At 43.9% G+C, this 16,778-nt stretch overlaps 1 protein-coding gene across 1 annotated transcript in view; it reads left to right on the forward strand.

Annotated features, from left to right (window-relative positions):
- Positions 1 to 16,778, forward strand: part of CFAP47 (cilia and flagella associated protein 47) — a 410,718-nt gene that overhangs the window by 22,880 nt on the left and 371,060 nt on the right. Inside the window, exons 7-9 of the mRNA XM_087937909.1 lie at positions 12,070 to 12,276; positions 13,081 to 13,174; positions 13,700 to 13,807. Of these exons, the coding sequence (XP_087794035.1) occupies positions 12,070 to 12,276; positions 13,081 to 13,174; positions 13,700 to 13,807 (409 nt within the window). The remainder of the gene's footprint in view (positions 1 to 12,069; positions 12,277 to 13,080; positions 13,175 to 13,699; positions 13,808 to 16,778) is intronic.

Raw genomic sequence — 16,778 nt, forward strand, 5'->3', positions numbered from 1 at the left:
GTAACTCTGAGACAGACGTCATCTCAAAAGTACCTTTATTAGACTAGCACCTGGCACATCTGTGGAATCTCAAAACGAAAAGTTTTCCGGATTTCCCACAATGTCCCAAATTACAAACCATCCCTTTTCCCTCATTATCGCATCACATGAACCAATCCCAAAGTAAGTTCCTTTTTGTTTCTGCGCCATATTTTTATGTATGAGTTGACCAGCCCGTCAGCTTTGGAAGCCATATTTAGAACCAGAAGCTTTCCTGTGCCTGGAAAAGTAGGGGGGATTTTAGAGTGTTGGTAGTTAGACATAATAGCATTCTTCTTTTTGGTCAAGGTCATGTTATTCTTGCACCTGGAGAAGGAGTGGTTGAAGGGATGTCTCAAGTTGGGACAGTTGATGATTGGACCATATAATGGATTGATGGGTTGGGTTTTGACTTTTGAATTACTAAAAGAAAACCTAGAAGTCTCAGATTCAGGTTTTCCCAGATGTGCTAGTAATACCTACTCTAATAAAAGGAAACTGAGAAAATGCCCTTCTTGGAGTTTTTGATTGGAGTTGGATTTTTCTGGAACTTTGACATTGACTATGCATAGTGTTCTATTCATAATGTATCTTTTTAAATAAAATAATATAAATGTTCATCCTATTTGGTTAAATTAATTACTAGTGTGGTAATATATTCATCATTTTCTGTAAATCCTTTGTATAGCTATTTTGCATAGATCTAGGGTTTGCAAACACTCCTGGTGGGGGCAGTATTTGCCTTTGCAATGGGTGTTTCGTCCTGTTTTGATCTGCAAAGCTTAGAAGGACCAGGAATATAGGTGAAAGTTCATGGTACGCAGCCGAGCCATTCCCATGGGACCTTTCGTGCCTGTATGTTCTCATGGGACTTTCCACAGCTGCATATTCTCATTCGGTTGAGGTCATTTGTTATTGATTCTGTACTTTGATTTCTTTCTTAAATAAATACTGCTACCTGAGTTTACTCGGGGCTGGCATTTGCTCAGACGTTTCCCTGCGTCTCATTTCAAGTGCCAGACCACCACAAGTGGTGACCCCGACGTGATAGTTTGGAAGAGCTATACGTTCCGACGTGATAGCTTGGAAAGGCTATACGTTTCCCGCATCCTATACTCATCGTCGTGGACGTCGACTGGGCCCTCATCTTCTTCGCTGGACGGAGATAGATTCTTTTCGTGAGTATGGGGGGAGATCTCTTGAAGGCTCAGAAAGAGCACATCAGGGAATTGAGAGGGATCACTGGGAATAGTTTTGGTTTTGGAGCTCATAGTAGAAGACATGCCGTAGGAAAGAAAGAAATTGAGGACTTATTACAGTATGTTTGGAAACATATTCAGTCATATCCAGAGGGAGGTAGTATTAAAGTAGAGTCCTGGAAAAAGATAGGGAAATTTTTGCACGAAGAACCTCGTGCCCCTTCTTCAATTTTGTTAACCTGGAGGGTGGTTATGGATGCGTTAGCTACTCATGAACAACCGCTCCTAGCACCCCCCGAAGAAGGTTTGCCGCCTTACCATGCGGTACGTTTATTGCCGCCGACGGCACCTCCAGATAAATCCAGAGGACTGTCAGGCGCTGAAAATACTTTGTCAGAAGATAAGAGTTTGCCTTTAAGAGTTCAAGTAGATGCAGTTACTGCAGCTATTCAAGAAGCAACAAATAGAGGGGAATTATCAGGAGATGATTTGGTGGAATTTGGAGTAGAGATTCAACTTAATCCAGTAGAAATTGGCATGGACGCTGCATTAAATCCGCAGCGGGAGTGGAAGCCTTTACCTCTCAGGATTTTAAAGGAAGTTAAGCAAGCAGCAAAAGAATATGGTGTTAGATCGCCATATGCTCAGGCATTGTTAGAAGCAGTTGGCTATGGAAATAAAATGATTCCGGCTGACTGGAGAGCTCTGTTGAATATGATTTTAACTCCAGCTCAATATTTGGTGTTAGATCAGAAATGGAGACAGCTGGCAGTTCAGAGGGGAACAGCAAATGTTACCCCAGATCAGCTTTACGGAGCTGGTAATTTTACAACAGTAGAACAACAGAGAGATGGAATGCCTGAGGAGGGGTTCGTTCTTCTCCCACAGTTAATTTTTCAAGCCATGGGGGCTCTCCCTGACGGCGAAGGTGGTGAGAAGACCTTTACTAACATTAAACAAGGGAACAATGAACCCTATGAAAATTTCATTAGCAGATTGAAAGTGGCTATTGAAAGGCAAATTGACAATCAATTCGCCCGGAACGAATTGCTTTTGAAGTTAGCAGTAGAACAAGCTAACACAGATTGTAAAAAGATTTTGAATCCATTTGTAGCAAGTGGAGAGCGAGAGATCGCAGATTTGATTAATGCATGTAGGAAGGTTGGGAGTCAGTCTTTTAACATGGAGATTTTAGCTCTGGCTCTGCAGGCAGGAAATGCTAAAAAGGGAACTTGTTTCAATTGTGGGAAGCCTGGACATTTTAAAGCGCAATGTCGGGCTCCTGGAGGGGGTCAAAGTCAGCAAAATAAGAGATTAATGGGACAGGGTGTTCGTCCTAAATCAGTGTGCCCGAAATGTAAGAAAGGATATCATTGGGCAAATCAGTGCAGACTTCATTCTGAGGGAAAAAACTAGGAAGCAGGGATCGGGGCATTCTCCCTACTCTAAAGAGTGAAGTAATGTCCGAAGGGTTGGAGCCACCAGAGAGAGGTAGGGATCAAATATGGTCACCAGCTACAAAAGGTTCAGCAGGAATTGATCTTCCATTAGCTGAGGATTTGGAATTAGGATATCCACATGTAGTTTGTTTAGGGTCAACGGATTTCTATGGACCGTTGCCTCCGGCTTCTGTGGGTCTTCTTCTTCCTAGATCATCGGCTCATAAGCATAAATTGTTTGTGGTTCCTGGGGTTATTGATTCGGATTATGAGGGTCAGATCAAAATTCAAGTTCATTCACCTGTTCCTCAATCTTTGAAAAAAGGGGATTGTTTTGCACAGCTTTTAGTTTTGCCATATATGTCTTTGGGGGAGTCGGATATAATTCGTCAGGGTGGATTTGGATCTACAGATATGTTTAGTGAGTCTAGTGTGTTTTCCATCATGCAAAATGTCAAGGCTGATCAGAAACCAAAATTAACTCTTTTGGTTGAAGGCAGACAGTTTATTGGATTGCTGGACACTGGAGCAGATGTCTCGGTGATTAGTGAAAGTGAATGGCCTAGGGAGTGGCCGACGGATTCTACACCGTCTGTTCGAGGAGTCGGAGGACTTCAAGATGCACGGGTCAGTAGGAGGATTCTTTCTGCCAAAACAAAGCAGGGAAGTGCTATTGCACATTTCCAACCGATTGTTTTGCGCCTTCACGTTAACTTGTGGGGCAGAGATTTGATGCAACAGTTTGATACAAAGGTTGTCATTCATGATGACTGAACACCCACCTGTGGAGTTATTAAAATTACAGTTACTCCAGCAGGACCCAGTATGGATAGATCAATGGCCTTTGACTAGTGAGAAATTAGTTCATTTACATGAATTGGTTCAACAACAATTGGAAAAGGGACATATAGTGCCTACCACTAGTCCTTATAATTCTCCAGTCTTTGTTATCAAGAAGAAATCTGGTAAAATGAGATTTCTTCATGATTTGAGAGGGATAAATGCAATTTTAAAGCCAATGGGCCCACTACAGTGTGGGACACCTAATCCTAATTTAATACCTGATGGATGGAACATAAGAGTGTTAGATTTGCAAGATGCTTTCTTCTCCATTCCTCTGCACCCTGAAGATGTAGATTTGTTTGCTTTCACTATTTTGAGTATAAATCAGGGGCAGCCCGCTAAGCGATATGCATGGACTGTCCTTCCACAGGGAATGTTAAATAGTCCTACCATGTGTCAAATGTTTGTAGATTGGGCTTTGCAACCTTTCCGGAGTAAATTCCCGGATTGGAAGGTTTATCATTACATGGATGATATTTTGATAGCTGCTAATATTTCTGATGCTGCAATGGATTCTGCTGTCATTCTTTTAACTGCTATGCTGAAAGAGAAAGGGCTGATAGTCAGTCCTGAGAAATTGCAAAAGGAATATCCTTTTGCTTATTTAGGTCATAAATTATTCCTGAGTCACATTACACCTCTGAAATTGGAATTTGTTCTTCCTGATCCTTTAACTTTGGTAGGTCTACAACAATTTTTGGGTCATATAAATTGGATCAGACCGTATTTGGGTTTAACTACTCTTCAATTAAGTCCTTTGTTTCAAGCTTTGGCTAGTGCTAAGCAAGCATCTGACATAATAACCCTGAATAAAGAACAGAAGGGGATTTTGTCATTGATTGAGCAAGCTTTAAGCCGTAGGTGGACAGATAGATGTTTGCCAGATTGTCCATTATCAGTGATTTTAATCTCAGAACGAAGGGCTACTGCATTGATAGTTCAGGTAAAAGAAAAAACAGCTTTAAGGATTCTGGAATGGATTCATTTGTCTCATACACCATCGAAATCCATAAATTGTGTCACAGAACAGCTCGCTGATATTTTTAATCGTGCTCGTCAGTGCTGCAAGGCTATTGCTGGCATGGAACCAGTAACATGTTATGTTCCTTTTGCTTTAGCTACCTGGGAACAAATGATTTGCAATAGTGAGTTTTTGCAGGTTTTGGTAGATTCTTGGCCAGGGAAGTTTTCTTGTCATCCTCCAGCCGATCCTAGGTTATCTTTGTATAAATCAGTTAGAATTAATTTAGCAAATCTTTTTGTGACTCAGCCTATATCAGATGCTCCTACAGTCTTTACTGATGGAGGGAAAGTTTTTGGTGCTTGTGTTTGGAAAGATAAATCTGGAATTTGGCATACAAAAGTGACATCAGAGCAGAAGTCTGCCCAGCAGGCAGAACTTGCTGCTGTAGTTTTGGCTTTTCAAAATTTTCAAAATCAGGATTTTAATCTAATAGATTTTTAATCTAATAGGGGGACGAGCGGTCTGCCACCTCCAAGTGGTGTCCCCTGGATGCGCGAAGCCGTCAAACGCTGACCGTAACTGAGAGCAGACCCTCCGACGACAGGCCCACGCGACAGGCCGGCTGGAGTACTCAAATGCCGCATCAACATGATGGAAACGTCCACTACAAAACACACGTCCAATGCTACCGCGTTCGGGGGAACCGACGGGCGCAGGAGACCATTGGCCTGCGCCAAAAATCAACGAAATGGTCCACGCGGAAAGCACGGCCGTGTGAAAAAACGCAAGCGGGGAACAGAGGACTGCCAGACACTCAAGGTGGCCACCTGGAACGTGGATTCGCTGACTGGACGCTCGACTGAGATCGTCAGGGCCATGCGGGACAGGAAGCTGGACATCTGCTGCCTCCAGGAAACTCGCTGGAAGGGCAACAAGGCTACGACTATAGACGGCTACAAGATCATATACACCAGCTGTAAGGAAAACCGCGGCGGTGTAGCTGTGGTTGTCAGTCCAAGCTGGCAAAGTTCCGTCGCAGAAGTTAAGCGCCTCACAGAACGACTGATGATAATCGTCGTAGCGACCGAGAGGCAGCGCCTACACATCTTGTCCGCCTACGCCCCTCAGACCGGATGTCACGAGGAGGAGAAGGATACCTTCTGGGAACTGCTCGACATCCAACTCAGGCAGATCCCACACGAAGACGACATCATCATCTCGGGCGACCTGAATGGTCATGTAGGGCGGGACAAAAACGGACACCAGTGCCACGGTGGGCACGGCACAGGCGATACGAATGAGAATGGCCAGAGGAACCTGGACTTTGCCGACTCCCATGATATGACCATCACGAATACCTGCTTCATTAGGCAAGAATCTCAACTCCTCACCTACCATAGCAGAAACGGGAGCCACCACACACAGATCGACTACATCATCATACGACGAAGAGCCGCTAAAAACGTGCTCAACGCCAAGGCGTACCCGTACGAATCGAGCAGTCAGCACAGGCCGCTGATGGCGAAGATCAGGATCAGCAAGCCCAAGACCAGGATTGACAAAAGGAATGCAGACCAGCCACGAATCAAGTGGTGGAACCAGAAGAAGATGGCGGGACCCCTCATCAAACCGGAGCAGTTCCTGCAGATGGTCGACGGGCCACAGGAAGTGTGGTCCATGCTGAAGAGCACTGTTCACACTGCCGGCTGCCAACAGCTTGGTTGCACCAAGCCAGGACGGAGACGCATCGAACGAGATACATGGCTCTGGACACTGGAAGTACAAGATGCCGTACACCTGAAGAAATGGCTCTACAAGGCCTTTCTTCAGGACAAGACCAGCGAGAAGCTCTGCGAATACAAGGCGGCCAAAAAGGCAGCCAAGAAAGCAGTAGAGACAGCCAGAAGCTCCCACTACGATGACATCTACGAGAAGCTGAACACGCGAGAAGGCGAGAATGAGATCTACCGCCTAGCCAAAAGCAGACACAGGAAGACCCTGGACATTGACCAGTTTCATGGGATCAACGACGAAAGGGGAAATTTGATCGTCAACCCCAGAGACGCTGCGGAGAGGTGGCGGCAATACTTCGAGAAGATCTCCACCGAGGAGTTCCCACACCCACGAACCCCGCGAGGTGACCCAGTTGAAGGCCCAGTCTCAGGCATTTATGCCAGCGAGGTCGCCGACGCCATCAAGGCCATGAAAAACGGTAAGGCAACAGGACCAGACGACATCCCTGCCGACTTCTGGAAAAAGGCACTACCGGGCTCGGCATTGTGGCTGTGCGAGCTGTTCAACAACATCGTCTCCATGGGAAAAGTGCCACACGACTGGTACCGCAGCACCACTGTTCCGATCTGGAAGGGAAAGGGCAGTCCAGCGGACTGCTCCAACTACAGACCGGTCAGGTTACTGTCACACACTATGAAGATCTTTGAACGCGTCCTTGATAAGCGCATTCGGGACATCGTCGACATCAGCGTCAACCAGGCTGGATTCATCAAGAACTGCGGCACCACCGACGCCATCTTCGGTGTGCGGATGCTGATGGAGGCTCACAGAGAGAAGAAAACCCGCTCCACACCGCCTTCCTAGACTTGGAAAAGGCCTTCGACCGAGTCCCGCACGATCTCATCTGGTACGCACTGCGAGACCACGGCGTGCCTGAGCTGCTCGTACAATGGGTCCAACTCCTATACAGATGTCACAAAAGCCGTGTAAAAGCGGCAGCTGGGATATCAGAGGAGTTTAATATTACCGTCGGCGTACGCCAGGGCTCTGCTCTCTCACCACTGCTGTTCATTCTGGTGATGGACACAATTACACACGACCTGTACACGCCCGCCCCATGGACGCTGCTCTACGCCCGATGATGTGTTCCTGGCCAACCTGTGCAAGGCTGAACTAGAGCACCGAGTCCAACAGTGGCACGACCGCCTCGAGCAGTTCGGGCTCCGGCTGAACCTAAAGAAGTCCGAATACCTGACCACTGACAATGAAATGACAGGCTCCATCCACGTGAACGGGCAGGAGCTACCGCGCGCCTCCACCTTCAAGTACCTGGGAACTACTCTTGGGGAAGAAGGCCTACTACAAACTGAGGTGGCAGCCAGGATCAATGCAGCGTGGGGCAAATGGAAGTCCGTCACGGGCGTCCTCTGTGACAAGAAGATGCCGATGCGCCTGAAGGCGAAAATCTATAACTCTGTGGTGCGCCCCGTGGCCATATACGGCGCAGAGTGCTGGCCGACGACCAAAGAAGTCGAAAGCAGACTCCAGATAATGGAGATGCGAATGCTCCGATGGTCGGTAGGCCTCACCCTACTCGATCGCGTCAGGAACGAATAAGTGCGTAGATGGTTCAACGTCGTGCCCATCCCCACGGTCATGAGGCAGTCCCGGCTACGATGGTTCGGCCACGTGAGCCGCGCCAAGGAAGAATCCATCATCAAATCTGTAATGAAGGTGACTGTCGGAGGAGCGAGACCGCGTGGTAGACCTAAACAACGCTGGATGGACACGATCAAGGCCGATCTAGAGATCGCGAAGGCAGACCCGACACACGTGGCAGACAGAAAGGTGTGGAAGCAGTACTCAAGGACATTAGCGGACCTCGCCCGAGCGCGAGACAAACGCTGAAGAAAAAGAAGAAGAAGAAGAGGATTTTAATCTAATAGTGGATTCTTTGTATGTATATAATTTGTTACCCTTTGTAGCAGGTTCTTATTTGTCTCCTGGAATATCACCTAATATTTTAAGATTGCTTTTGTTGTTGCAAGGATGTTTGGAGCAGCGTGTGCATGTGTGTTTTGTTGCTCATATTTGTAGTCATAGTAATTTGCCTGGAATTTTATCACAAGGTAATGCCAAAGCTGACAGTGCTGTAACTTCAGTTCTCACTGTCCAGCCATGGGACAGCCATAGTTATTTTCATCAAAAGGCTAAAGCGTTGGCACACCAATTTAAGCTTACTGCTGCAGAAGCTGCTGCCATAATTCAACAATGTCCAACTTGTTCAAAGCAGGGCACGGCTATCCCTATGGGAGTCAACCCCAGGGGGTTGAAACCTTCAATGATTTGGCAAATGGATGTTACTCAATATCCATCATTTGCACCCTGGAAGTATATACATGTGACTGTGGATACTTATTCAGGATTTCTAATGGCTACCCCTCAAAGGGGTGAAGCGGTTAAACATGTCATCAATCATTGCATTAAGACATTTTCAGTTGCTGGTACGCCTCAAACTTTAAAAACAGACAATGGTGCAGCTTATCGGAGCACAGTCTTTGATCAGTTTTGCAAACAGTGGTCCGTGGAACATAAATTTGGAATTCCATACAATTCCACAGGACAGGCTATTGTAGAGCGTCATAATGGCACGCTCAAGAACATGTTAGCTAAATTAAATAAAAAAGGAGGGAAGCTCCTGGGACTTCCGGCAATTCAAGATCATTTGAATCTAGCTTTATATACTTTAATTTTTTTAAATTTGTCTGGTAACCCCCCTGCGAGTGCGGCCAGCAGGCATTTTTCTTCTCCTTCTACAGATGCAGTGAGGCCTCGGGTGTTGGTGCGATTCCTTCCGGATCCGGCATGGGTTCCTGCTGAGCTGATTACGTGGGGACGTGGTTATGCAGCAGTCGAACATCTTGGTCAAATTCGTTGGGTTCCTGGTCGGTGCGTTCGGCCTGATCATTCGCAGGCGCCTTCGCAGGCACCAGTGAAGGAGGTTTCGGAGGAGCAGGATGACATTTCTGTGGTTCCTGATTCCGTACCTGTGGTTCCTGATTCTCTTGATGCCGGCAGTCCAGGCGCGGCGTTGTGAAGGCTGGGAAAAGATGACTGCTTATCTGAGATTGCCAACTTGTATGCAGCAGGTTCCTTTGGGGAATCGGACTAAATTGATCTGCAAACAGCAGCATCCTTTGATTTTTCCAGCATATTGGTCCTGGCATAAAGATCAAGACATTCTTTACTCGGGACTTGACAAGGATATTATATCTTCAGCCTGTGCAACAACTCTGATTCTGTTTAATGTTTCTGTTTCAGACTATGGACAATATCGGTGTCAATTGGAGTTGCCTAAGTTACCTTATACAGCCTCTCTTTCCATTCGTCTTATGCCTCCACGGACTCTGATACGGAGGCAAAGAGCTGCTATTATCTCAGAAACTAGAGACCTCGGAGATAATTTATGGAAAGAAAATTCCTATATCAAGGACATTCGGATTGCAGCAAAGAGTTTAAATGTTACTAATTGTTGGCTTTGTATGCATGTACCTGGGTCTGGGAAAGGTGGAGTTTTGTTACATGGTGTTCCTTTGAATGAGCGAACCAGTACTAATTTAAGTACTTATAATGACTTCAGTCACTGGCTTCACTGGGGCCCAGACCCCGAAAGGTGGGATCAAACATTATTCACAACAAAGGTAACTTTCACTACCAAAGCCTCAGTTTGTTATTATCGTCCTCCCGTAGGAAATAATCAATCTGTTTCCTTAGGAAATACTACACTCTGAAAGAAGGTGATTCCTTTGCAGGGGGGATGTATGTCTTGTGTTGCCAGGAATAATACGGTGGATGGATGTAATGGGATGATTCAGACATCATCCTCCTTGGACAAAGTGTTAAGGACTAAATTGGATTGTTGCATTAATCAGACAGTTACAAGCAGAACGGATATTCAACACGGAGCATATGTTCTCTGTAATTGGATGTGGCTAATGTGGAAGTGGGAAAGTCAGGCCTCCGACAATACCTATCATAAGCATTTAAAATATTTTCCTCTTCCGGATGGGTTATGGTTGTTATGTGGGGATGATGCCTATCAACAGTGGCCAAAGAATTGGTCTGGAGTATGTACTATAGGTTTTGTAATTTCTGTCATCTATAAATTGGAGGGTTTACCGATTGGGATGCGTATTCGTAACCGAGAAGTTGATTCTGGCTTGGCTGTGGGTGGTAATTTGTGGACTCAGATTTCTAGGGCAGCAATCCCACCTTTGGGAATAGCTATGAACTATAGAGATATTCATATTTTAAATAATGTTACTGTTGCTATGTTTAATGATACTATTAGAACCATTAAGATGTTGAATGAAGAAGTGTCTGAAATTCGCCAAGTTACTTTACAAAATCGTTATGCTTTAGACATAATGTTAGCTGCCAAAGGAGGAGTTTGTGCCTTAATTCATTCACATTGTTGTGTTTTTATACATAATTATGAGCCTAACATTACAAGAACTGTCCACGATATGGAAGACCGCATAGCTGAACACGAAGCAGGAAAAGATGGCTTCAATAAGTCACTTTGGGCTTTGCTATGGGATTGGCTTCCTGACAGCTCATGGTTACGTTTATTGCTTCAATTAGTTGTAATAATTGTTATTATACTTATTATGTTATGTTGCTGTATTCAATGTATTCCTAATCTATTTCAAATGTGTACCTCAGCCTTTCAACGTATGGGACCAGGTCGCGAGGGAACTGTGTACTATGCCACTAAAACACCCCCCATCTTTGAATAAATAAAAAAGGAGGGAATGTGGTAATATATTCATCATTTTCTGTAAATCCTTTGTACAGCTATTTTGCATAGATCTAGGGTTTGCAAACACTCCTGGTGGGGGCAGTATTTGCCTTTGCAATGGGTGTTTCATCCTGTTTTGATCTGCAAAGCTTAAAAGGACCAGGAATATAGGTGAAAGTTCATGGTGCACAGCCGAGCCATTCCCATGGGACCTTTCGTGCCTGTATGTTCTCATGGGACTTTCCACAGCTGCATATTCTCATTCGGTTGAGGTCATTTGTTATTGATTCTGTACTTTGATTTCTTTCTTAAATAAATACTGCTACCTGAGTTTACTCGGGGCTGGCATTTGCTCAGACGTTTCCCTGCGTCTCATTTCAAGTGCCAGACCACCACAACTAGTCAGTAAACCATATTTTCCCATTGTTGTTTAGAAGGCCTTCCTCGAAGACCTGAGTCTTTGCCCAGACCGTTGGTATGTGTGTCTGTGTGTGTGTGAAGCCCCCTTGCTTCCTTCTTTCTGGGCTTGTTCCTGCCATTTTTTATTTTTTGTTTAGCACTGCATCAGTTGTTCTTGTTTAGTTGTTATGCTACCTAGACTTTTTGGTATCAAATAGTAAATACAGCCAGTCCTTGACTTACAACAATGGCACTGAAAAAAGTGACAGCTGTTTTTCATATTTACGACTGTTGCAGCATCCCCATGGTCATATGATCAAAATTCAGATACTTAGTAAATGACTCATATTTAGGAAGATTGTAGTATCCCGAGGTCATGTGATCGCTTTTTGCAACCTTCTGACAAGCAAAGTCAATAGAAAAGCCAGATTCACTTAAGAACCACGTGACTAACATAACAACTTCAGTGATTCACTTAATGACTGTGGGAAGAAAGGTCAAAAAATGGGGCAAAATTCACTTAAATATTTCACTTAGCAACAGAAATGTTGAGCTCAATTGTGGTCATAAGTCAAGGACTACCTGTACCACAAAATAACAAAATATTCCAATAGGAGGTTCTTTAATTTACCTTGCTTTTAATAATAAAACAGATTTCTTTGTATCCTCAAGTGATATTTGTAAAATTCAAATGACTTCATCAGATGAAAAACTTAAGCTAAATCTTGGTAAGGATACCAAGACAATTTATGACATGTTGATTCATTTAAGTGGACAATTATTGCCTGGAATTAGTTCAAGTCAAGTTTTGCCTTTTGATCCCATCCAACGAGTGGTGCAACTTCACTGGCAACATTCTACGATGATCACTTTTCTTAAGTATGTGCTTTGAAAGTACTAGTATGATTTGCATATAGTTTCAAAAGTTTTCTAGATATGTACATATTTATTGAAGTACTAATATTATGCTAGACCATTCTGAAATAAAATATTAATTTGAAGACTGACCTCTAAAACCACAATAAAAAGCCACATATATTATAGATACACTGGCTAGAGGCCATATTCCATATATGAAGAAGGTAAGGGCAAAAATATAAAATCAATATTATTTCAATTAAAAGGTGTTAACTTATTTCACAGGCAAATAGTTTTAATTATCTAATTTGTAAAATTAATAAAGTATGTAAAAGTACATATATTAACCCTCATTTCCTCCTTCCTTCCATCAAATGCAGTAAATAAGAAGATGGTGATAAAATGACAGGAATAGGGACAGAACTGGGAAAAGATGAGAAAGGGAGTTAAAATTTGGGATGGAAAATAAGAAAACAGTTCTTTGTAAAAAGCTCAACAAGCATTCATGCTGCATTTTGCAATCATAAACCTATGTATACTTAACCTGTAGAAAATTCTATTGAGTTCAATGGCTTTTATTCCCAAGTATCCTTAGGATTCCTATTTTTTGGTTTTTTTGAAATCCTGCAATAGTCTATTCCTCTATTCAAGAGGGACAAATGTTCTTATGAGAAAAAGTAATCTATTTAAGTATCTTTTTTGGAGGATATAAGATTTCAAATTTATGGCTATGGATAAAACCTCTTGAAGTTAGTCATTCTTTTCCAATATTTTGCATTGTTTCTATTTATTACTTTGCTTTTGATGTTTTGATGTTGACTTTAGAAGTCAAGGAGCATCTCTTTCCCACATTATGCCTCAGTTTCTTCTTGACTTTGAAGATTATACGATATGGTCCCATTTGCAGCTTATGCTGAAGGTAATTTACCTAGCTAAACTTCATATTTTTAATGTTAATATACTGTAATAATTCAAAAGATTTTTCTCTGGTTGTATGAATAATACTATAATATGTAAATCTACCACTTTTTATTTTGTTGTGAGTTATTTACAAGCTATAGCCAGGAGTAGTGCTTTAATGAAACTTACATCAAGAGGAAATATACAGGGTAAAGGATGTTTGCTGGAAATATAGCATGCTCCCCCCGTTCTTTCCTGCATGGCAATCTAAACTCCCTGAAGCATATTTATTTGAAAGCAGATCACGTTACCAAATAAATATCCGTATAATACCATTTTTATAATCTTATATAGTATTTTGAACACAGCATTTTCTGCATCCACAGATTTATTAATACTACTAATTTATTACACCTCAATGCCACCCAAATATGCAGAACATCTTAATAATTTTATTTCAGATAATACCTAATGTTAGTTCATTGTGGTAGATGATGAAAGAAAACCAAAATGTAAATCAGAATTATTTTATTTTTATTTAAAGATTCAAAAGTCTAATGAAGATGAGAGTTATATTTATGTTTTGGATGACTCTATCTTTGAGGCTGTGAGTAAGCGAGCCTGGACAGATGTGCTAATTCAAATATACAAGGTGAGATGAGTAAGTCTTTATTCACACAAACTTGATTGACATAATGTAAAACCATTGCTTGTTTTAGCTGTAATTATGATTGTGCAAAATAAAGTGTAATCCTTTTATTTATATATGTAAATATGTATTGGGGGTCTATGAATTTGGGCAAGGCACATATTGCATAAATAGTGACTAAAAATAACTTCATATTATCATATACATCAATCTGAAAATTGGTTGGACAATTTAAAAGCAATTTTGTACTGAAAGAAAAATAAAACTCCCACTGAGGAATGTAGACTCAATCTGGACACTTAAAATCTTTAGTGAAGTTTTTGAAAGTTTGAAAAAGACATGTTGTCTAGTTAAAAAAAGAAACTTATCAGAAGAGATGCTGTGTAAGAACATTATTCAGATGAGTACAATCAGAGGTGGTATTCAGCCGGTTTACACCAGATCAGCAAACCGGTAGCAAGAATCTGGCATGGGTCACCAAACCGGTAGTGACTTCTGGCTGGCCATGCCCCCGACCTGGTCACCCAGACATGGCTCACTCGCTCTTTCTGGCTGCTCAATGCTCGATGTTCGCTCATCTTTTCCAGCTGCTCAATGCTCGCCCCACCCCCACCCGCCCTATATATGTTGCCTTTGTCATGTGGCCCAGCTAATCACCTTGCCAGTTGCCTTGTTGAAGCCTAGTCAGCTCAGCTCACCAAAGGTAAGCAATGCATACCTCCTGCTGACCCTTCGCCTTGGGTCTGGGGCCGGGGGCCCAGGGACATGCACTATTTCCTGAAGCCCTGGAACCACCAGCTGCCTTGGCTGGGTTGGGGAACACATGATTTCACAGCTCCAGCCTTTCCCCAGAGCTGCCGCCTGCTCACCACCTGCTCACCACCCGCTCTCCCTTAAGCGTGATGCGGCATCCATTTTCCCCTCCTTCGGAGGCCCTGGCCTGGCCCTTAATCTCCTCACTTCCTCCCCTATGTCATCCATGGCTGCGACCTCCAGTGGCTGGCTGCCAAGGAAGGCAAGCCAGGGCTGAGAGCCACTGGGCTCCCCGCCAGCCCACATCTCGCCCCCCTTGTCAGGAGTTGCCTGCAGCTGCTGCCTCTTTTTTTTTGGTGCAAGTCTCCTAGCTGATGCCTGCCAGCCAGAATGAGTGGGCCGGGGTTTCCTTCCTCCCCACTCAGTGCAGTAGGCTCAATGGGGTGGACCTGCGTGCCGGCACCTCTGCTCCCCTTGTTCTTTTCCAGGTTCCAGTGCACCAGTCAGCCTGCCAGCCTGCCAGCAAACGCTTCCCTGGCTCTGCCTGCTGCTCATGCCATCACTGGAGGGGAGAGGGCAGCGATAGTTCACATGCACAGCCCTGCCTCCCCAAAAGAGCAGCAGCGAGAGATGGGCAAGAACTGCTGCCGCCTTTTTGCTCCTGGTGGCAACAGGAGCAGCTGGCGAGGCAGCGTTTGCTGGTGGAGCATCAACTGTCCCAGCTGGCCAAATGTCTAAGCTGGCCAGCATGCCAGAACTGGAAGAGCAAGGGGAGCAGAGCTGCCAGACAGAAAGGGTGGGCCATGGCTTTCCTTCCTCCCCACCTGAGCAGGCTTCTTGCTGCTTTTCTGGGAGGCAGGGCTGTGCAGGAGCTGACTCCATGCAGGAGGAATGCCTGTCCGACATCGCGGTAAGAGGTGCTCCAAAAAGGAAAGTGGGGACTCCTGGGGCTGCCTCCCATAGCAGCGCTGCCACCCCCACCGCTCGCTTTCTGCCTTCTTGTGCCATCCCAGTTAGACCAGGGGTATGTGTGTGTGTCATTGTGTGAGCAAGAGATAGAGAGAGAGAGCACAAGAAAGAATCAAAAGAAAAGAAAGAAAGAGACAAAGAAAGGAAGAAAGAAAGGAAGAAAGAGAAAGAAAGAAAAATGGGAAGAGAGAGAGAGAGAGAAAGAAAAAGAAATAGGGAGAGAGAGAAAAAAAACCTTGTGGTATTTTTAATTGTTCCATTAGTTATCATATATTAATATTTTATACTGTCCCTACACCTCGAGTGATTTTACTGCCTTTCTTTTGCCCAGGTATTTTTCAGGGTATTATGTGCAGAACATAAATACAGGTGTGTTTAACAGAGTTGAAAGGAACTATGGAGGTCTTCTAGTCCAACCCCCTGCTCAAGAAGGAAAACTCTGAGATGCCAAACTCTGGGTAGAAGTCCTAGGAAAAGTGTCAGAATAACAGAATAACTCTTAGATGGGACCCTGGGGGGAACCCTATACCATTTCAGAGAAATAGTTGTCCAAGTCTTTTCTTAAAAACGTCCAGTGTTGGAGCACCCAGAACTTCTGGAGGCAAGCAGTTCCACTGGTTAATTGTTCTCACTGTCAGGAAGTTTCTCCTTACTTTTAGGTTGCTTCTCTCTTTGTTCAGTTTCCATCCTTCTGGTGCTTTGGAAAATATATTGTTTGCCTTCTGGTGCTTTGGAAAATACATTGCCTCCCCCATTTCTGGCAGCCTCTTAAAAGCCTGTTGCCACACTCTTGGGCAAAGCATGTGAGCTGTTTTGTGATGACCCGTGGTCTCTCAAAATAACCCCAAACCCAAAACATACATTAAAGTCCGGTAAGGACTTCAACTTAACTTCACTGTTTTATTAGGCACAGTTTAAAGTCACAAAAAATGAGGCAAAAAGAAAACCAAAACAAACCGCATTGACAAGAGTTCCAAAGCAAGCCAAGATCATAAACTCCAGGAAAATAACCGAGGAGAGTCCATGGGAAGAATGCCAAAAAAGATAAACCTCTTTCAAAGTAAACACTAAATTGACCCCAGCAATTCTGACTGTGCAGTTACAAACTTATATACATAGCTCCCAGCTGCAAGCTACGAGGAGGATCATGGTAATCTCCTCTTGAGTAGACCTCGCTTTTTCCTGATCCTCCCCTCCCTGCATGACCTAGGATGGATAGGGGATGGGCCTGGATCCTCCTCTGATTGCTCAG

Source organism: Pseudonaja textilis, chromosome 7 (assembly GCF_049901715.1).
Source record: "Pseudonaja textilis isolate UNSWEBS1 chromosome 7, rPseTex1.2, whole genome shotgun sequence".
Lineage (NCBI taxonomy): Eukaryota > Metazoa > Chordata > Lepidosauria > Squamata > Elapidae > Pseudonaja > Pseudonaja textilis.